Source organism: Crassostrea angulata, chromosome 3, assembly GCF_025612915.1.
Source record: "Crassostrea angulata isolate pt1a10 chromosome 3, ASM2561291v2, whole genome shotgun sequence".
In the NCBI taxonomy this organism is placed as follows: domain Eukaryota; kingdom Metazoa; phylum Mollusca; class Bivalvia; order Ostreida; family Ostreidae; genus Magallana; species Magallana angulata.
This window is the reverse complement of record NC_069113.1, coordinates 56,097,052-56,119,767: the sequence shown is the minus strand read 5'-3', so window position 1 is coordinate 56,119,767 and position 22,716 is coordinate 56,097,052. Positions and strand designations below refer to the sequence as shown.

The 22,716-nt window shown below is 36.1% G+C and overlaps 2 protein-coding genes across 3 annotated transcripts; one reads left to right on the top strand and one right to left on the bottom strand.

The window, feature by feature from the left end:
* Positions 1–4,620: 4,620 nt before the first annotated feature.
* Positions 4,621–5,322, top strand: LOC128176985 (uncharacterized). Its single transcript, XM_052843491.1, has one exon. It carries the CDS (start codon positions 4,621–4,623, stop codon positions 5,320–5,322), a length of 702 nt encoding a protein of 233 aa, XP_052699451.1.
* A 144-nt stretch (positions 5,323–5,466) lies between these two features.
* LOC128178637 (deleted in malignant brain tumors 1 protein-like) lies at positions 5,467–19,582 on the bottom strand. 2 transcript variants are annotated; one of them, XM_052845881.1, is made up of 24 exons: positions 19,412–19,582; positions 18,907–18,946; positions 18,432–18,588; positions 14,123–14,286; positions 13,770–13,926; positions 13,262–13,416; positions 11,587–11,737; positions 11,335–11,498; positions 11,035–11,185; positions 10,792–10,949; positions 10,492–10,648; positions 10,202–10,374; positions 9,980–10,121; positions 9,674–9,861; positions 9,448–9,592; positions 9,204–9,358; positions 8,930–9,074; positions 8,443–8,609; positions 8,171–8,343; positions 6,831–6,978; positions 6,514–6,716; positions 6,119–6,379; positions 5,874–6,028; positions 5,467–5,708 (listed from the first exon to the last, which is right to left on the bottom strand). In XM_052845881.1, the coding sequence occupies exons 1-24, from the start codon at positions 19,493–19,495 to the stop codon at positions 5,495–5,497; spliced, it is 3,807 nt and encodes a 1,268-aa protein (XP_052701841.1). In that variant the 5' UTR covers positions 19,496–19,582; the 3' UTR covers positions 5,467–5,494. The 2 variants fall into 2 exon arrangements, with proteins under 2 accessions (XP_052701841.1, XP_052701842.1); XM_052845882.1 differs by lacking the exon at positions 19,412–19,582 and adding an exon at positions 19,043–19,071.
* Between the last annotated feature and the right edge of the window lie 3,134 nt (positions 19,583–22,716).

Sequence of the window (22,716 nt, the reverse complement as noted above, 5' to 3'; positions counted from 1 at the left end):
TTTACCTATTGTATCGTTAAGTATAAGAAGTAACGTTGAGAAATAGTTAAAATACATAAAAATCCCTTTCACATACCTAATTAACGTTCTTATGAGCTTCCGGAAATTTAAGGGTCCTTCAAACCGGAATAATCTTATATCTTTTATTTGTACTAGGTGGACTTTGATTGACAGTAAATTACACGTGCTAAAAACTACAAGATCTTCGTCCGACTACGGTCACCGTGGCATACGAGGTTAAAGGGACTCTCTAAACGGAAACATCATCACTTTCTCGATAATTTATTGATGGTTTATCAATTTCGTTTCATTTTAAAATAAACAGACATTATTATGTCAAATAACCCCACAAGGGGCCTCATTTACAAAAATGAATTTACTTTGTAGCAACTCCTACGATAAACAGGCAAAATACATGCTTACAAAATAATAATTGTGGTTATTTTAAAAACTTTGAACAATTTTTACCTGGAAGAGGTAAATATGACATATTTTTATCAACAAACATGTCCAGAAGAATTTTCGCGAGCTCTGCATGTGTTTTATATCAGTAAATACGCATGCGTATTAGTATAGAAGGCTGATTCCCGTAACACGTTGCGATGTAATTTTAGATTAGAACGTTTAGATTATACGTTATTATTAATTCTAATACAATAATTAGATTTATTTCATGGAGAACTTTGTAATTTTCTGAAAGTTTATATTTTCATGAGTACAACAATACCGAACCCGATCGTACATGTTTTTCAAGTCGGTTTTTTGATAAGATGCGCCGTGCTGTCTCTTAAAAAGCCTTCACAGTTACATCTATACTACTACAGTGGAGCCTCACTTATCCGGACACTTTTGTCCCCAGGCCAAATCGTCCGGATAGGTGAAGCGTCCGGATATCTGAATTGTGATATTTACCTTTAATATTTATGGAAACATAACTCATATATTAATTATACAATTAAATATTTTATTTTAATAGCCATAAGCACTACAAAAAAAGTTTTGTAGTTTTTTTTAAATTAACAAAACAAAATATTGTTAAAAACATTATTGAAGGTATGTTTTTTCCCACAGGCACCAAGCACAACATTCTACAAGGCAACACATGACCATGTACATGTACATAACAATCACTGTATTAAACCGATAATTTAATTACATTCGCATAACAAAGCGAAGAGAAGAAAGTCGGTGTTCCACTTTATGCTGACAAATCTTTTTCTTCAAGCTAGCGGTGATCGCAACTCTCGCTCTATTGGCCGGTGGTGTTGACATGTTTGAAGCTGCTCAACATTTGATGATTGAAATTGGGTGAAAATCTGTATATATTTCCTATTGATAATTGTCCAAGCTATTTTTTCATTGACAGAACTTACCCAAGCTAATTTTACGTATCCATCTTTCTATAGAGTTAATTGTACCCAAGCGATATTTACAAGTAGCGTGAACACTCATCCACGCCATGTTTGGCATAAATTATTATTACACTGTTAATTGAACACACGCTATAAAATTAATGTCGATACCCTGAACATCCCAAGCGGTCTTAATAACTATCGTAAACAGAACTCAAATTATCAAATACGTTTTAAAATGAATAGGTGTACGAACGATCTAATCACACTACGATTAATAGAATTTTAATTCAATCAATAGATGACTTTTTTAAACACAAATTAAACAATTTTCATGACATTTTAATCAAACAATAACAGTTCATAAGTTAAATGGCGACAATTAAACATGTCGCATCCATGGTTATCGTAATATCACCGGCGAGTACATAGCGTTACACAGGTGACCCCGATTACCGGACGAAGGCATTGTTTAAAACCAACAACCAGTGTCAGATGTTTTTACACCAATTTGCACTTGCGCATAAAAAACTTTTGTGCCCCCGAACACTTAAATGTGACCGTCCGGTTAAATGAGGTAAAATTTAAAGGAAAACTGTATTATGTGGTAAAATTTGACCGTCCGGATCCGGAACGCGGAATTCCGGATAAACGAGACAAATTATTGTGTAAAAATTCCGTTCCCAATAAAAATCGACCGGAAAGTGAAGCGTCCGGATATCTGGCGTCCGGATATCTGAGGCTCCACTGTATATGAAAATAAAAGACTTCAATTTTTGAGCTTAAATACCGAGGAATCGGAGGAGTACTGCTTTTTGTTTTATACATTTTAAACATCATTGGTACTTGAAGATTATCAATTTGTTTTTATTTTTTCTAAATCAAGCTTCGCTAATTAATAATCAACGAAAATGTCTTTTAAAAATCCGGAAATCATCTGGATTTTTTGGATTTTACATTCTTGCGCATGTGCATTACATTCACGCTAAATCACAGGAGGCTCGTTAGTTTATGTTTCCACAATATCACATTTGCATTAATCAACTCAGAAACGATATTACAAATACGTGGAAATTTTCATTGAAAGTTTGTCATATACTCTGTTCATCAAAGGAAATACGGGAAATAACTCTCAGTTCATTAAATATGAAAAATCCGTCAACATGGTGTGTAAATTCGAAGCGAGTAAAAAATGTTGGTGAAAAGTGTTGAATTCTTCATTAATATGATTAAAAGTTTTAGATGAAATTAGGTATTTACAGCCTCAAAATGGTTTGTTATAAATAATTTGACTGTTATTTTCAATGCAGCTTCATTAATTTTCTCCAAAATCTTTACTGAGCGGTTCTGCAATTTTTTGCTACATTAGGAGTATATGGGATCGAGCCATTTTAAATGTGGTGAAGGTCTGTCCCGAGACAAAGTTAGATTATTCTAACTAAGCAGAGTGAAATTAAATTAATAGCATTATTGTTGACATGTAAATGTCAACAATACGGTGTGTGGATGTATCTCAGTATTTCGTATATAAATGTCCGATATCATATGCAATGTCAACTATGACCCGTGCACGCAGGGGTCAAAGTCTAGTAGAAGATTAAACTATTTGTTTTGTCATAGTGCAAAACATCGTGCATATTGAATAATAAGTACAAGAAATTGAATACTAGTTCATAAAAATAATTGACCAAGTGTAACAATAGATCAAACCATCAATGTAAGAAAGCGAGCTATATATTACTGACGGTATCGACTTGAACAATTTAAATGACGAATGGAATCAGTCTGCCGTGTCAGTGATTCCTTTTTTAAATACATGCAGTAGACCTTTCTCTTGATTATTTTGTTTTCCAATAGAGTTAAATTTTGTCTACTTCTTTAAATATATATGTACCATAAGGTAAAGTGCATTGTCTTAGGTAGGGGCAAATCAATGACTTCTCTGCATGAACATAGCGACTCTAAGGACAGTGTTACTCCATCGACAAGCGACACTGTCCCTAAATCTTCGCCTGAGACCACCAAGTCCAGCAGCCGCGATAAGAATTCATCTAGGTATGTCAAATGCAGCCAATGCACCGAAAGTGTGAACGCTGTCTACTTCTGTGATCAATGTGATAAATATTTCTGCAGAACTTGCCGATCTAAACACAGCAAAGACATACTGAGTGGCGCAAAACATAAAATGCGGGAGATTTCAACCGAACTTACGATTGATGTTAAAAACGATGATAGTAGCCAAAATACAGATGCAACGCCGAAACCTCCTGTACGTCAACAAGCCACTAACACTTCATCTGAGGAAAACTTGAATATCAAAAAGCCCCTTCCGGATATCGGGAGGACGATAAAACCTAAAATCCAGACCAAAATTACTACAACAAAAGAGCAACCTCAGCTTTATTCAAAATTTGAGCGTGAGAGAAGCGAAGCCGCAACACCAAGGAGCCGGTTGCGTAGATGCTTTTCTCATCCAAGCAGGGATGTTCAACTCCACTGCTTGGAATGTAATCAAATTGTCTGTAGCGAATGCATTGTTGAAGATCACCAGCGGCATCAGTTCATAAGCATCTCAGAAGCGGGAACTAAATTGCGAAATGAGCTTCAGTCGCATGTTTTACCGATAAAAACATGGTTAGAATCGGACATAGAGAAAGCACTGACAAATCTTAATCTCTCAGAGGAGACATACACAAAAAAGTCCACGGAAAGCATCGATATCGTCAACAAGAGAGCTGAACAGCTTCACCAAGATATCGACCGAGTCAGGAACGCATTGATCGACGACATAACATCCAAAAATTCCTCCGATCTCGAGGAATTTAAAAAATCTAGAGAAGTTTTACAAGATCAGCTGAAAACAACAGAAGATATAATAAAAAGCATTGAAATGGCAATTAATGAGGCCGAGGATATTAGCATTATAAGATCAGAAAGGGATTTAAGATCTATGATGTCTTCGGTGGACATGAAGATAAAATTTCGAGAAGCCATACCACTCATTTTCATCGCAGGAACGTCAACAGATGAACAAATAAAAGAAATATTTGGACACCAACATCAGGAAAAGCCAATATCAACTCTCTCATGGTCACTAGAGGCAGAACCATTGAAATCATCTCAAAATCTTGATTTGATTCGTGTTTCCTCTATTCCTTGTGCGGACGGTCAACCAATCCACACCATGGTTCTTCTTGGTGAATCTCGGGTATGGTTGACATCACTTTCTAACCCAAAACAAATTCAACTTGTCGGTGTAGACGGATCGATGGAGAAACCCGGTGAGTTTGATTTTGTCATTCGAGACCTTGCTATATCTCGCAACGGGGATTTGTTCCTCTCCTGCTTTGAATCCCGTTGCATTAAACGTTTGCGTTTAAATGGAACTCTTGAAACTTACTTTAATGCCTCTCCACTGCATCCACAAGGAATACATATGAGTAGAAGTGGTGTCTTACTAGCTTGCCTCGTGGATTCTCCCAGCACTGATGGAAGACAAATCCGACCCTACAGCAAACGTCAGCTTGTCAAGATCACCAAGTCAGGAAAAGTGATGAAGCGCCTAGCCTTCAGTATAGACGCCCGCCTCTTCACATCACCAGTAAAGGTAGCAGAAACCGTCGAGGAAGAAATATGCGTCATCGACAAAACAGCAAAAGACAGAGGACGAGTTGTCGTATTCACACGTAACGATCAAATCAAGTTCATCTATACCGGACCACTTGGCCTGAAGATGGACTTTATGTTCAGTCCTACAGACATAACTTGCGATGTTTACGGTCACGTGATCGTGACTGATGCAAACAACAATGCAATTCACATGCTCGACAAGTATGGCGAGGTATTGAAAGTTCACCAGATGGGAAGGGACTGGATCGATGTGCCTCACTCAGTGGTGGCGGACCACAAAGGCTCAATGATTATTGGGGACTCGGCGGGTGTAGTGCATGTCATCAAATATCTCAAGTAGGCAAACCTAGTTTTATTTGACCGAGGAACAATGCATAAGAATAGTCAACGGCTTTAAATTCATTGTAATGTAGTGGAAGTTCTTTATTTCACTTTGAACACTTATGCCTGAATGTTAGATTAAAATGCACAATAAATAAATAAGTAGTCAACAAAAATGGTTTTATTTTACATTACACAAGATTATACAATTGACCAATGATGTTAAACCGTTTATGGTGGCATGTCTGAGAACATTTCGAGGACAGGTCACCAGTGGAACAAAACGTAGCATTACATGAAATGTAAACTGCATTTTGATTGGACGGGAAAACAAATGCATTAAACATAAAACGCGTTTCGTGAGTTCCTTGGGACACTATCTGAGTACTGAGATCAACAGAACATCTGGAAAGACAAAGTGTTATTTATCATTCTCAGAGGTACCGGTACTTAAATTAAACAGCAACGGGGACAAGACAAAAATTTCCAATTTGTTAAAAAAAATGAATTGCAAATAGACGTATACCCTCTTTCTCAATATTGGACATAAATCAAGTGAACCACAATTACCCATTCTTTATAATAATGTATGTGTTCTGTGGAGCTGATACAGCTTCAGGCTTTGTCTCACAGGTATCTAGCCTCATTTTGGTTCCAAAGTCGTCATTGTGTAGTGACACTTTGACATAGATATTTTCTCCAATATTTGCAGTAATAGGATTCCCCTAAAAGGATAAATAAAAAAATAATAACAATGTACTGTGATTTTTTCCGTTGTGTGACGGTGGCAAACAAAACGTTAATTCATATCTCACGTTTATTTCGTGGAAATATTGAGGGTCTGTAAAGAACTGCAGCATTATGTCATAATGACCCGTCCCCCCGACTTGATGATGAATCGTGGTCTGTGTTAACGGGGCCTCCGTGGGTTTGTAGTGCTGAGTCACGTGTTCGAATCTATCAAGGTCACAGTTAACGTCAACTCTCCATCGATAACCGTGAATGATTAGCGGAAATGGTTTAGTGGATTCTGGGTAGACCAACTGATTGCTATACGTCACAAACTGATCAGATACCTGTAACATTGTATAATGTCGCAAGATAAAATCTGAGACAAACATAGTATTAACTGTCTGGCTTAAAATTTTCCATTTTTAAACAATCAAGAAAGTAAGTTTTCTAGTAATATAAAGAATTTATAATTTTTTACCGTTTTTGACGTAGAGCAGTTAGTATAAGAATGGTCAAACACCACAGTGTCATCAATCACGTGACCATAACAAGACTGCTTGGACAAGTAAATTTGGGAAACTCCCGAGTCAGGATACATCATACGAAGCAGTGTCATGTTCACCACTATCCGCCAATTTGTTGGGTCGCAGTTCACCCTAATTGCGTCTTCCAATGTAAGGGCTGTTTTGAATGCGGTAAGAAAATGATACATGAACATAATCAAGGTTTTAAAAGAAATGTGCTTTGGGAAATAAAAGAAAAATACTCTGGGTGTAATAACTCTAGAATACACACGGGACCATTGAAGACTAAATCCACGGTAACTTGGACTGCCTGTGTCAGACGTGAAGCGGACGGCGAATTCCTTCCCTGCTACAACATTACTTCCTGGAGCATGCCCAGTAAATAAAGCAAGCGGATGTCCACCTACTCCCTCTGTAATCTATGGAAAACGTAGTCAAAATGAACATTTGAAATGGAAGATTACTTTAAAGCAAATATTATGCTTTGTTTAATTGCATGTAATAGAATCATAGAATTATTGTAAAATTGCTTTTCATAAAAGGTACGTTGTGTTTTATTTAAAGTGTTGTATTTTCTACAGTGCTACATTGTACGTGTTTTGTTATAAGTGTTGTATTTTCTACAGTGCTACACTGTCTTTTGTTATGAGTGTTGTATTTTTTACAGTGCTACACTGTGTTTTGTTATAAGTGTTGTATTTTTTACAGTGCTACACTGTGTTTTGTTATAAGTGTTGTATTTTCTACAGTGCTACACTGTTTTTTTATAAGTGTTGTATTTTCTACAGTGCTATATTGTGTTTTGTTATGAGTGTTGTATTTTCTACAGTGCTACTAAGTTGACGACTATCGTGTGCTATTTAGATAAAGAACGAGAAATGAAAAAAAAAAACCAAAGACATCTTTGTTAGTCATAATTTTACTTTCTTCTCAGGAATTTCTGAACAAGATATTTTTTTTCTTAACTTTTTTTGGAAAAAATACGATGTAATGTCAAGAAGGTTCAAATCTTTTTATTGTTTAATGGATAAGGATGGTAAGTGTATCCTTTATCTAGCGTCTTAAGCTATTCTATTTATACAACAAAACTCGAACATAACGAACACGAATATAGCGAATTAACAGTGTTACGCATTCTTCTTCATGTCCCGGCAAAGTTCTTATATAAACCTATAGAAAATTGCCTATATAATGACGCGGCTATAACGAATTTACGGCTATAACGAAGTAATTATAAAACCCCCGTTGGCAAAATTTTAATGTATTTTATCATGTATAATTTTTTTCTTTCATTGCAAATTCCATTGAAGATACATGCAATTTTCAGATGTATATATAAAATGCATCTGAAAATTCAAATATTATGCATATTTTTAAAAATAAAAAATGAGGCAAAAAGGATTTGCTGATATTTTGTTTTGTAAATGACGGTAATGTTGATTATTTTATAGGATTGTTTTATGGCAAATACGCTAAAATAATTAATACGAATTCGCTATAAACGTATAATGAATTCCTGCTATAACGAAGATTTTTTTTCTGTTTTGCTGTATAAAGCTGACCTGGTTAATAAAGAAACTCTAATTCTTTTAATGAAAGTGATGAAATCACCTCGAGAGAGTCCCCAGTACTGTTGATATCGAGGTCGCTGATGACGAGCTTGTAGATCTGATCAGTGTTGTTAGGGGGAGCAATGACGTAGAGACAGTCATTTCTGGGATATCCAATAGGGTATCCTGTCGAGGTTAGATTCCCAGTAGATGTGTTGAAGAAACCACTGCAATCTAGTAACATCAAGCGTACCAAAATATACTGTCAAAATATGACATGTTTGTCTCGTTTAACGTATTCATAAAAAGGTTTGGAAATTGTGCCCAACTAACCAAAGCACTGAACATGAGCCCCGACTGTAGAGCATCCACCAGAACTGATATATGTACATTGTTCGACATGCTCCTCCCAACCATCACACTGAAGATCTATCACATTGACAACGCCATGGCTACCGGTGGGGTGAGCTGGTCCAGAGATCATGTGAGCAGTAGTTTGTCTAAATGGTGAAAAATATAAAGATTCTTCAAATTCATTTTCATTACATGTCAAAGACAAATTTCAAAGTTTACGGATTGTGTATAAACTGCTTCTAATAAAAAGATAACATATAAATGTACATGTAAGGAAATACCAAAGCATGTGATTTTCCACTTGTTGTGGGTAATTGAGTTTTGCATTCAGAGCAAATAAACTATTACTTAACGTTAACTCAAGCAGCAAAGATACTAGTATTCAAAGTAAATTTTGATTCAAGTAACTATGTCCTTTATCATGTGAAAGTTTGTTTCATTCAAAATAAACAACAGCTCGTCTTACTTGAAGCCCATCATAGAACACAACACTTTTGCCTCGTTATCAGAGAGATCGGCTGAACATATTTCTCCCCAAGTGCCATCCTTGTAAATTTGTACTCTGCCCGAAAAATTATGAGCACTGTCGACAAAACGAGCCCGTATTCCATCTGTAAAGGTTATGCGTAATTCTGAGCACAATCATGAAGCGAGTCCTTCTTTATTTTCAAGATAACATATATATGGACAAATATACACCGTGGTTGTAATAGTTTATTAAATAGGCAATGCGAACGTACCAGTGCAGTCCACCCCGACAGATTTAAGTTTACAGCTCGCTTTATTTAGATCTGCCGTGCAATATCCTATGTCCGATTCATTGCCGAAACAACCCAGGGAGTTTACAAGGACCGGGGTATTTCCTTGTTGTGATTGGAAGAATGAACCTCCAGAACTTTAGACAAAACAAAACAATTAAATATAATAGCTCTGAATGGTGGAGAGAAAAAAAAGACAGTATTCGACAGCTGTAAAAACACTAACTTGTAGTGTAACATTTTGCAGACAACATCGGTATTGTTCTGATTCCAGCCGTCCAGACAGAACGACCCCCACTGACCGTTATAGAATACTTCCAGTCGGCCCTTTCCTGGGGCGTCGCCGTCCGATAACCGAACTGTGTGGAAACCTAAAGAACAAAAGAAGCATCTATCAAAAGTCTTATAACATAGATATATACTGTTGTTCTACAACAGAAAATATGATTTACCTAAAGCCGTAGGGGTACAGCTGACACCAGCGTCATCACTATGGGAACACGACTGATTTCCCCATTCATTTTTCAACCAACAAAAGGCAAGGTTGAGTTCAGATCCTTTGCAGTCGGGTTCAATGTTCAGAGAGGTACCATTGGCTTGTCCGAACCAGGCGTCCACGTAGACAGTTGGAGAGGAACTCCTGAAAACGCTTTGTTTATTCAATCTTTGAAGCGATGGATGCCTTTATTAGCATGTATCGTCCAAAACAACAAATTTACTGAATTTCAATATTTAACATGATACCACCTAAAACTTACCAGTATCCCATGGATCGACACAACACGCGAGCATCTTCCAAGGTCCACGAATGATCGCAGACGCTGTACCACTGGGTTCCCTGTACAATATTTACTGTCCCGGTTGTGGAGGAGGTTCCGACCAACACAACATGGTTGTTCACTACAAAAGTACCATTTCAGGGCAATGTGCTGACACATATACTGTAATAGTGTAAGAGGTGCTAAGAACGTATGTTTTACCTGAACAAGACACGCCGGCATCACGTGAGTGATCACAGTTCACTCCCCCTGTCATGTCTGCTGGGCAAGTCAGAAGGCTGACCTCTGACCCGTTACAATTGACTCGAGACATAGCGACTCTTCCTGTTCCCCTTCCGAAAAACGCCGACTTGTAAGCAATTCCGGTCACGTTTCTAAACAGCATGATTTTGTCAAAATCATAGAAATAGTGACATGCTTATAAGCTTAAATTTGTAGAAGACTTTAGTGTCACTTTATTTAAACAAATGAACAAACTATGCACAACTCACTGATCTATGGGATATTCAGTCAACATTCGGCAAACTGTTGTAGCATCCAAGTCGTCCCAATATTCGTCACAAATTGTTCTCCACTGTCCTTGAACTTTGACTTCTACTCGACCCTCCAATGGATGCGACCCACCTTGTAGTCGTATGTCTTTTGTATCTGATATCGACAACGACAAGGTTAGAATGGCTTTATGTTATTCCGGGATTTAAAAAAATACACATGTATTATCTTCAACACTGTTATCATTCAAGTTATGTAATTCATTCTTCCACATGCAAATAATTACGAAAAATACGTACGGCACCTTAGGTTTAAGCCAACACCAGACGTACATCCTCTTGATAATTCACAGCCATTGATGTCCGACAAACCGTCAGCACAGTTCAAAACACGGATCATATTGTCCCTCGAACCTCGCCCGTAAAAGTGATCTTGTTTTATTTCAGCCATAACGTCTCTGAAAGTGCACGTTTTACAAAATTAGACATTTTTATTATTCTCCAACAAATGATTAACTAGTATTTCTTGTGTGTCTTACTGACTTATCTGGAAACCCGATCATTCTACAGAGGATTTCTGCTGCCTGCTGATTAAGGTTATCGTGACAGACGCCCCTCCAGTGGCCGCTATTTTGAATTTCCACCTGGCCCTCCCATGGTCCAGCCCCTCCCACGAGGCGCATTGGAGTTGTGTCTGTAAGTCATGACTATATCAGTAATAACCAGTAACTTTTAACAATATACATGTAGATGAAGACTCGGGTTTTTGGACTGGTTTCGATGACGAAACTTATCATTTCAGTGCATTTATAATTAACCATAATGACAGTTTTATGGACTCACCACAGGTGACGCCCACTTCATTGCCCAGGGAGCACGGTCGCTCTGTGTAGGTAATATTAGTACAGGCTGAAATATCTGGCTCTGTTCCTCTACATTTTAGGTCAGATATCACTTCCGGTCTGTCCGCGTGACCAAAGACGTCACCACGATGCACTGTGACGTGGCTACAATTTAAGGAATTGGTATTTCATGTAAATCTTGTTAAAAGGATTATATGACATGAAAAGATGATACGAGTATATTAATACGTACCTGCTCTTGAATCCTAGACTTCTGCATATTACCATACCTTCAGTTAGAGAGAAGTTTTGAGAGCATATACTGCCCCATATTCCATTATGTTTAACCTCTATGCGACCCTCTGATGCCTTTCTTCCACCGATTAATCGAATATCATTGGTGTCTTAAAGAAAAAGGAAACATGCATTTACCCATCAAATGTACTAGACTTTGACCCGTGCGTGCACGGGTTGACATTGCATATGATATCGGAATAATCTAATTTTATTCTAATAGAATAATCTGTGTCTCGGGGCAGGCTTTTACCACAGTTAAAATGCCTCCCATATACCCGAAATGTAGCAAAAAACTGCAGAATCGCTCCGATACGATTTTGGGAAAATTAATGAAGCTTTATTGAAAATAACAGTCAAATTATTCATAACAAACCATTTTGAGGCTGTAAATACATTTCATCTAAAGATTTAATTCATATTAATGAAGAATTCAACACTTTTTTTCCCCAACGTTTTTACTCGCTTCAAATTTACATGTACACATGTTGACATTCGGAACTCTCGGGATTTTTCAAATCAAATGCACTGAGTTAAAGTTATATCCGTATTTTCTTTGATGAACAGAATATAAACATGAAGCAAACATTCAATGAAAATTTACACGTATTTGTATATTCGTTTCTGAGTTTATCCATGCAAATCTGATATTATAGAAACTTAAACTAAAAAGCCTCCTGTTATTTAGCGTGAATGTAATACGCATACGCAAGACTGTCAAATCCAAAAATCCAGATGATTTCCAGATTCTCAAAAGGAATTTTCGTTGATTATTAATTAGTGAAGCTTGATTGAGAAAAAAATAAAAACAAATTGGTAATCTTCAAGTACCAATGATGTTTAAAATATATAAAACAAAAGACAGTACTCTTCCGATTTCTCGGTATTAAAGCCCAAAAATTCGAGTCTATTGTATAGATAGACTATTAGGTGTCTATTGTATAGATACCTTGTAATAAATCTATATAACGCGGTATCTCATTGGCTCTAGCTAATCATGAGTCAGGGCAATGAAACTTCATATGTCCTTGCCATCTCATATTTTTATCTTATTCCACGTGAATTTTCAATTCATGCGTATAAAAAATCCCGAGGGTTAACATATGTTATCAAATGATTAATTCTAAATTTTATCCGATTATATCAATATCTTTAATCTTTTTATATCAGAAATCTAACGAACAAAAACCCGGGAATGGAATACAAAAAACATTCACTACATTCTTGTTTAAATTTTACAAGAGTGAAAAAACGATTAGAATCAAATGTATTATATACACATGTTTTATTATACTTTCATGTTAAATACTGAAATCTGATTGGTTTAGACGCAGATAATAATCCGTTCTATTACCCTCAGCGTTAGCAACACACTTGGCAACGGTAACACAATGAATTGTTACACGCGCGTAAAGTATGCGCGTATGGATTATTAACTGTGTCTAAACTATTAAGATTTCAGTATTTAACATGAAAGTATAATAAATTGCAAGCGTGGAAATGGAAGGGCAAGACTAAACGTAACCCCAACCCCACCCCCCCCCCCCCCCCACCCCCTCGAAAAAAAGTTCAAATGTCATTAATGTTGTTTGTGTTCTTTTTTGAGTATATTAATAACTCATGGTTATTCTTACTAGACACACAGTGGATTCTAAGTTGTCTTCCCTGTGAGCAGTTTGTTACTGCAAATGGTGATATGGTACATATCATGTTGTCATAGCAACCCCTATCGTTGTAGCTATAGTAACTTCTCGTCACGTGGTGTACTGAACTGACTAAACGGACTCCCCTGTTGAAAACAAGATCGTATTAATTTTTTTAAAAAATTAGCTGTTTGCACCTAGCCGCCCTAACTTTCGCAAAATCGCCTTCCTATAGCAAAAAAATCAAATCTCTGACATGGATGAGAGAGCTAAATGCAGATAAATTTTCAAGATTGGGATTTTCATTTCACTTTTCAATTTTCGATTTTAACCCAATTTATTTTGTTGAACATGCTTTAGTGTTTTTTGTTTTTGTTTTTTTTTTAAATTGCACTACCCAAATAAATATGTTGATGCTTATTTATTCTACCTTGACTCAACTATAAAGAATGTGTTCAATTAAAGTAGATAAACATTTAAATTCTGATTCAAAATTTACCCTTTGCTGTATCCCATCATTTGACAAATGCTATCGAATTGGGAGTCCGATGTTGAATTGTCACACACGGGGTGTGCTGTGTCATTCCATTCCGTAACTTGAAGATATCCTTCCGAGCTCACATTCCCACCGTCAAGTTTAAAGTACGGCAAAGGCTCTAAAGAGTTAAGCATACCAGTTGTATGGGGATTTTATTAAGATGTACATTTAGGATATATTTATGAAAAGGGTACCGTTTTGACAATTACGGGAAACTCAATACTATTTGGTGTAATGATAATATTCCATGACGTAAATCGCTTTGATGTGGATTCCTAACGGAATTATATATTCTCGATCAATTAACTAAGTACCGCATGATACCCCTGCGTCCTCGCTGTGTTGACAATCGTTGACAGTCCATCCACCGAAAGAACAACTAGAGATGTCGGACTCCGTTCCTCTACAGTTTACACCGTCCATAAGTATAACTCCAACACCTTGACCAAAGTGTGCTACACCGTAGGGCTTCGCAAATCTGTTGAAGCAGAGGGCATTTTTGATAAATTGTCAGATCAATAAATAGATTAATTTAAACGTAATACATTTAATTGCAAATTTGAAATTTGAATCTGAAAACTGTTTTAGTACCTTCCAATGACCATTTGAACTAGTAGCCTATGAATGTATCTCGCAAATATCTCAAAATCAGGAATTGTTTGGAATAAAAAAAACGATATAAGGATCATGGTAAATGCCTAATTCCGCGCGATGCTACTCACATCAAGCAAACAGTGAGCGCATGTAAACTAGGTGATGAATTTAGAAAAATCAGCAAGAAAAATGATTAGAGTGAAAGAGGTGAATTGCATTTTAAAAGTCCGTTAATATATTATTTCATGGGTCACTCATGGATCCTTGGTTTACGTAATAATCATGAAGCGAGTCTCCAAAATATTTGCTTCTAGTCGGCCAACAAAGAACATGGTTCGGAGACTAAGCATGATGAAATATACATTTTCCCCCCAAAATCAGTGTCGAGAGAAATTGATTTGCATTTTATTTGCTCAACCATTTTACCTATTTCCGTTCCCATCTAATTAATTCAAAATGAGTTAATTTTTTATTTTTGACTTTCTCTGTTTGAGTCACAGTTTAGTATTTAACAGGATATTTTTAAACATAAGTAGGTTTTGGTTTTAATAAAGATGTTTTTGTAATGTTTTAATTCCACCTAATATAGGCCTATATTTCGGAAGATGACCGTATAGTGTGTATTTTGTTAACATATATTAATTTGATTTCTACTTTCTGTTAAAAATATCATTCTTTGGAGCTACATGAATTAATCTTATTCGGGCTCTTCAAAATCGTCAGAGTTGAACTTACAATCATCGCATGTTTTTATAGTATCTAAATTTTTGATAACCTCGTATAGATAAAAAGGTTAAACAAATTTATTCGTACATATTTTCATTTACCTATTGCTTCTTTGCCGATTCTTTTTATGATTTTGTTTTTGCTCTTAACAATATGTACGTGTATCTTTTAAAACAACATACCCAGTTATTTCACAAAAAGGGGAAAAAAAAACAATTTTCGACATTGATTTTGAAATCCCTTATTCGGAAGAAAATGTTTATAATTCAAGTAAATAACGGAGACTTAACACAGCAAGTGATGTTGAAAAAATTAAACATGCATGCAGAATATTTTAAAATGACAATCGTTTAACGATCTCCCATCCTCGGCAATGTTCGATAACTCTAAATTATCAGGAACTTTTTTATCCGTACTATAAATCTGCCTTTTATATAGACAATTGGTTTATAGGTGTTATATTACTCTAAGCCTTTCAACGAATTGCTTGGCTAAGTTGATCAAATCCAAATTGCAATAACTTCGTAAAAGCATGGATACCATCAAAAAATTTCTTTTTATTTTATTTCATTTATAAAGTTTAAAGGATAGATAACATTTTTAGGATTAAAGAACTGCGTATTCACTCGACTATTCTGGACATGACTTCTACCGATTTTGCCTCAGACTTTGGTGGCAGGGGATAGTTTTTTTGGTCGAGGAAATGTGAAGCAGATAGTGCTCATATATGTGATTTAATTTTTCAGTGGATTTTTAAATTTGCTAAAATTGGTTTGCATGCAGGGGACACATGGTCCCGACTCTTGAGAATTTTTAAACATTTCAGAATAAAACAAGAATAGAATTCCAGGGTCCCCCGCCGGACAAGCAGTATACTAGTATCGAGTCTATCGACCAAGGCTGATTTAGGAACTTGACCAAGGTATTAGTGGTATAAACATTTGGTATAAATTTAATGAAAATCTGTCAAAATTTGTAGGCATGAGAGCGCTTACAAGGTCAATTTTTGGATAAAACGGAGTCATTATTGTGGTCAAAGTCCCATAACGCCAACAAAAAGTATCGACTAACGCTGATTTTCGAAGTTGACCAAGGTAATAGTGGTGTTAACATTTGGTATAAATTTAATGAAAATCTGTCAAAATTTGTAGGCATGAGAGCGCTTACAAGGTCAATTTTTGGATAAAACGGAGTCATTAACGGGTCAAAGTCCCATAACGCCAACAAAAAGTATCGACTAACGCTGATTTTCGAACTTGAACAAGGTAATAGTGGTGTTAACATTTGGTATAAATTTAATGAAAATCTGTCAAAATTTGTAGGCATGAGAGCGCTTACAATGTCAAGTTTTGGATAAAACGGAGTCATTATTGCAGTCAAAGTCCCATAACTCCAACAAAAAGTATCGACCAACGCTGATTTACGAACTTGACCAAGGTAATAGTGGTATAAACATTTAGTATAAATTTAATGAAAATCTGTCAAAATTTGTAGGCATGAGAGCGCTTACAAGGTCAATTTTTGGATAAAACGGAGTCATTATTGTGGTCAAAGTCCCATAACGCCAACAAAAAGTATCGACTAACGCTGATTTTCGAAGTTGACCAAGGTAATAGTGGTGTTAACATTTGGTATAAATTTAATGAAAATCTGTCAAAATTTGTAGGCATGAGAGCGCTTACAAGGTCAATTTTTGGATAAAACGGAGTCATTAACGGGTCAAAGTCCCATAACGCCAACAAAAAGTATCGACTAACGCTGATTTTCGAACTTGAACAAGGTAATAGTGGTGTTAACATTTGGTATAAATTTAATGAAAATCTGTCAAAATTTGTAGGCATGAGAGCGCTTACAATGTCAAGTTTTGGATAAAACGGAGTCATTATTGCAGTCAAAGTCCCATAACTCCAACAAAAAGTATCGACCAACGCTGATTTACGAACTTGACCAAGGTAATAGTGGTATAAACATTTAGTATAAATTTAATGAAAATCCGTCAAAATTTGTAGGCATGAGAGCGCTTACAAAAAAGTGTGACGGACGGACGCACGGACCCACGGACGCACGGACTCACAGACCCACGGACACACGGACCCACGGACACACGGACACGCGGACGGACGCCCGGCATTTCTATGTGCCCCCTCCGCGTTGCGGCGGGGGACAACAAGTACAAATTACATATAGCACTATATAGAATAGCCAGGGATGGTCTCAAACATTTCTGAATTTTTTTCCTTTTTTCACATTTTCACGGGTCCAGCACCACGCTCCAGTCCCGAGCAACTGCCATAAACAACCATAGGATTGGTAGCTCAATGTATACCCATGCAAATAATCACCAATTGATAGGGGGTCAATCACCTTCTCATCGAGTGACATTTCGTGTTCTGAACCCATCCTTCTTTTCAAGCACAAAACCGAAAGTGAAAATTTTGGCCACAGTTTCGCATTTTCATTCCATATCTGATGAAAAGTGCTACCAGCATTAAAGTGTCGTATATCAATGAAATTGATATGAGCTCCTCTATCCACAAAATGAATGCAATAAATCTTCTAGCAATTTATACACCCCAAATAACCAGCCAAACCTCAGGTTCTCCCTTTATTTCAAAATATTGACCGGGTCTTTCCTTCGAAACTATCCCCTGCCACCTTTCTCCGAAACACGCTACCGACCTCGGAAAATCAAGTATGTTAAATTTACATCGAGATCGAGAGTCGCCATTTTTACATGTTAACAAATTGCACCACATGAATTTACGGGACTGGTGATGGTGTTTAAAAGACTATCCGAGGCAAGTGAAGAGACGATACCAGTAGTAAATTGAATGAAGAATTTAATGGTACTAATTGTTTTCACAGAATTTGCGTATAAATAAATACGTAAATTAATCGAAAACTAGCGCACGTTTTTCTGCGCAATAAATATACAATTTTTTCAATGGGTGGCCCTGTAGCTCCCAGGTCCTCCATCCGAATTTTTTCAGACCGGGAGCTACAGACCTGCAGCTACATGTATAAGCGTGAAATCTGCTACATTTGTCTGTGTAACCATTTTCAAATTTATTTTTTGATCTTATGAAAGTTAGTACAAACTTTCCAGATAAAATTCTACACTTCTTTATGTACAACGTTACATGCAAAAACGATTTACATTAAATTCTTTAACTATAATTTTTTTTCATTTTATCTGCAACTCATTTAGGTAAAAATAGTATAGGAACTGCAACACCTACTTTTTGCTTAGTTTGTTTATACCATGCAGCGAAGCATAAGATATTTTAGATAGTTATTACTTACATTGATGTGTAACCCAGCATACGACAAACTACCGCCGCATCATCCGCGTCGAATCCATCGTCACAAACAGTTCCCCACCGCCCGCCGTGGTACACCTCCACTCGTCCCTCGTACGCATGCGCACCATTCACCAGACGAATAGGGGTCGTTTCTCCCGCTATAGGAAAACATCGTTGAGCACGTTTCTCAATGCAAGCGAAGGATTTAGGACTAAAAGTTAAGGCTAGTATAAAAACATGTTTACATGTAAATTTGAACACTTGGAGTCTATTTTGTAATCTTACACGAAGACGATGAAACAAAATTTTGAGTGGAAATGTTTCTGCTACAAAATTAATGCATAAACTAGAGATCGCTGAGATAGTGGTCATCTTATTTGTTAATTTACTTTAATTTTCCCTGTTAAAGAAAATAATAAAACTGAAATATAACAGACTTGTCGGTACATGGAGTTAAAACTGTATAAAAGACGTACCGCAAGTCGGAATGTGACTCTGCTGTAGCAGCAATGTGTACTGAAACAAGAAAAAGGCACTCAAGAGATAACATCTGTTTCAATACCTAATAAAGAGTTAAAGTATATATACGTAAACCTGTTTCATTGAACTAACCAAAATCAATTCAAGTAACCTCATTATGATCCGCACAAAGGTTTGCAGTGTCGTGAAAGATAAGAAAATAAAACGGTCACACAAAGACCGACGGTAAGACATCGTTATCTAAGTTGTCAGTTCCTCTATGCAGCTATGTACTTTTCATTTTCACAAATTTGCATATAACATCTTTGTAGTTTGTATTCATGCGCAAATATATCACAATTATTGTATAAATTGAATGAGTCACAAATTATGTTAACATATTCAAATGTGAAATAAAGATATAAACAAAAACATAAATTAGATAATAATTTAATGATAATAATAAAAATGGAAAGAAAATATCACAATAGCTAGTCTGTTCGAAATAAAAGAAATTCTAACTGTTGTATTGATTGCGAAGTTCCAAAGATTAGTCAAAGTAAGATATTTCTGCAGAAGCGAACAGTCCACTGGTCGACCAAACATGAATGTTCATTTTGATTGTCCTGTAGATTAGATTGGTGGGTCCCTCACGTTTGGCCCCCAGGCAGATTCGATTCGTGTCACGCAAATCGTAGCTCTGTCTGAGAGTATGATCGTTCCGCTTTGCTTTTCCTTAGCATATTTCAGGTAAAACCGAATAGTTTTTGTTTGCTTTCTTATCAGGCTTGTCGATTTTAAGGTTATAATCTACATTGTAGCATATGAAATGTTTCTTAAATTTGACATACAGTAACTATGTGTTCTTTCAGTGATGCTTCATGACATTTTTATAGTTTGTTCAATAAGAAGTACCGGAGCTCAATCTAAAGATAACTGGTGAAAAATACTATTTTAATCTGTCATTTGCAATGAAATATAAGGAACTCGGACTTTTTTCATTTATGATGAATGAAATATATCCAGATTGCATACACTCTTTCTTATAATTGTCTAAAATATTGTCATTGTTCTTGAACTATTCTTAAAAAAGATATTACCTTAAAACTGAACAAAAGTATCCGTGTGACTTTTTTAAAAGCATTTCAAATTGAATAGAAAAAATTTATTTTATTTTCTACATAACTATCTTAAAGCCATAACGTGCGGGAAAAATGCAATTATTGAACTAATTATCGTATCAAAATGGATTAAATACTGAAAAGACACTGACTAATATCATATTGAGGTTTCCATTGATATAAATGTTGCCGACACTGTTCGCAGTTACCCTACTTCGATTTTGTGATTTCAACTGATGGAAAATTACTTACACTCTAAACTATATCATTTATTTGCATATATTTGCGATTTTCAGTCTAAATGAACATGCATGTACAATAGAGAGGGAAGTTGCTTTGAATGTCATACATCACAGATAGATACAGAATTCTGTGTAAAACAAAGCAGCAGCATCAGTAAGGACACTGCGAGATTCCATCTGACTGTGTGTGTTTATAACATTTAGTTCAATGAATGAGTGCGTGTTATCTCAACATCAATGTTTAAATGAATATGTATGATTAAATATTTTTTTAACAAATAAAAGACCGTTAACGTTAAAGCCTTTTTGACATATATTCTGACATCCTGTTAGATTTCTAAATGGCTCAGTTCTATGCTGTTTTTACCAAATATGCCATTGTTCGAATTCTGTGCACTCATGACTGACACGATAAGAGGCAAATTGTAATGGTACCCATTCATCACATCTTGTGCCGAGACTTAAGACTGATACCGTGTCATAACATAGTGTCATGACGTCGAGTACTGACACATTGTATTGATACCATGTACAAACGCCAGGCTCAGGGATCATAGAAGTTAGACGATCGCACTTTTGATCTTAGTCTCACTTTTACCAAAGGAACATATAGTGAAAAAGTGAGACTGAGATCAAAAGTGAGCTCGTCTAAGCTTTATGGCCCCCTGGCAAGGTGCTTACACTGTGTACAAACACCCTGTACTGATTCCGTGTCATGCACTGACATATTACAGTGATGCCATATAATAGCACCAGGTGCTAGCATTGTGTACAAATATCGTGTATGGATTCCGTGTCATGACATCGTGTACCGACATATTGCATTGATGCCATGTAATAGCACCAGGTGCTAGCATTGTGTACAAATATCGTGTATGGATTCCGTGTCATGACATCGTGTACCGACATATTGCATTGATGCCATGTAATAGCACCAGGTGCTAGCATTGTGTACAAATATCGTGTATGGATTCCGTGTCATGACATCGTGTACCGACATATTGCATTGATGCCATGTAATAGCACCAGGTGCTAGCATTGTGTACAAATATCGTGTATGGATTCCGTGTCATGACATCATGTACCGACATATTGCATTGATGCCATGTAATAGCACCAGGTGCTAGCATTGTGTACAAATAACGTGTATAGGCATCGTGTACTGACACATTGTGATGACACACTGTATCGATACCTTGTACACTCGAGTGCGGATGCCATCATGACACTGTGTTACCCAACACCGTGCACTGACGGAATACCTTAAAATCAAACCAAAGGTTTGCAAAACAAATCCAAGGCTTACTCACGTTAGCTGATTATACTTTAAAAAGAACGACAATATCTACTTATGTTATCAACAGATATAATAATGTCCTCACAATATCGGATATACCAGCTATCAAACGTTTACGAGTCAGATATTTCATTTACAACTAATTTGGTTCTTTTCAGTACCTAAAACCTAAGTCGGTAGCGACGCTTTACGTTTCAAAATCACGGAATGCGTTGTGTGTTCTAGGTTTATTTTTCTATTAGAACCATTTTAACAAGACCTTGGACTCTCATTAGGACGTAGCTATCTATATCTTGCGTTAAAACAAGTTTAAAATGACGCGGTTTTAAGCGAAATATGCACCTATTGCGTAGTCTTAGCTCAAAAGCCAGACAATTCTTGTTGATTTCAAAGAGCCATGGCTGAGTGGCCAGCAATGAAATATACATGCCTGTGTCACATTACTGTTTGACACAACTAAACAAAGTCCAAGCTCTTGTTAAAATGGTACTGAATAGAGTGTTGCCACTTTTACTGCTCATCATTCCCGAACTCAAGCATAACTACCATAATTATAATATTATATATGTCAACGTTTTAACACTTTGAGATCAATTCAATTTCGCAATTTTACCTCATTTTGAATACAAATTAAAAAAATCCAACCAACAAAATTGAAGCCAATAATAACAATCGCCTCCTTGATAAATCCAACCACAACAACGATGTATAGGTTTTACATCGTATTTATCGTTAAAATGCGATGATGGGGTCTCTTTAAGCAAGATTTTCAATGGATATTCACTGTACGTAATGCATTTATTGTTTGCATAGAAGATGAGATTGTTGGGAGATGGGAAGAATTATGGTTATGCTGTATCGAAATTGTGTAATACTATAATAAGTTCTAATCCAATAACTCGTGTTAACCGTTTAATCAATCATTTATGATTTTTGGCTGGAATATGGATGGAAAATATCTAGTTTTCTATAATAAATTTCTTTCTGTTTTAGAAAAATTGTTTCCAACTTCATTGCATATTTAGAATCATTTTGTTCTCAGAAGATCACTGCATGAATCGATTTACACATTTATTTATCCTTAAATTATTCGAGAAGGGAAATAAAAACTTTATTTTATTTATTCATATTGACAACTTCAATTTAAAAAATGGATTAGAATCTTGT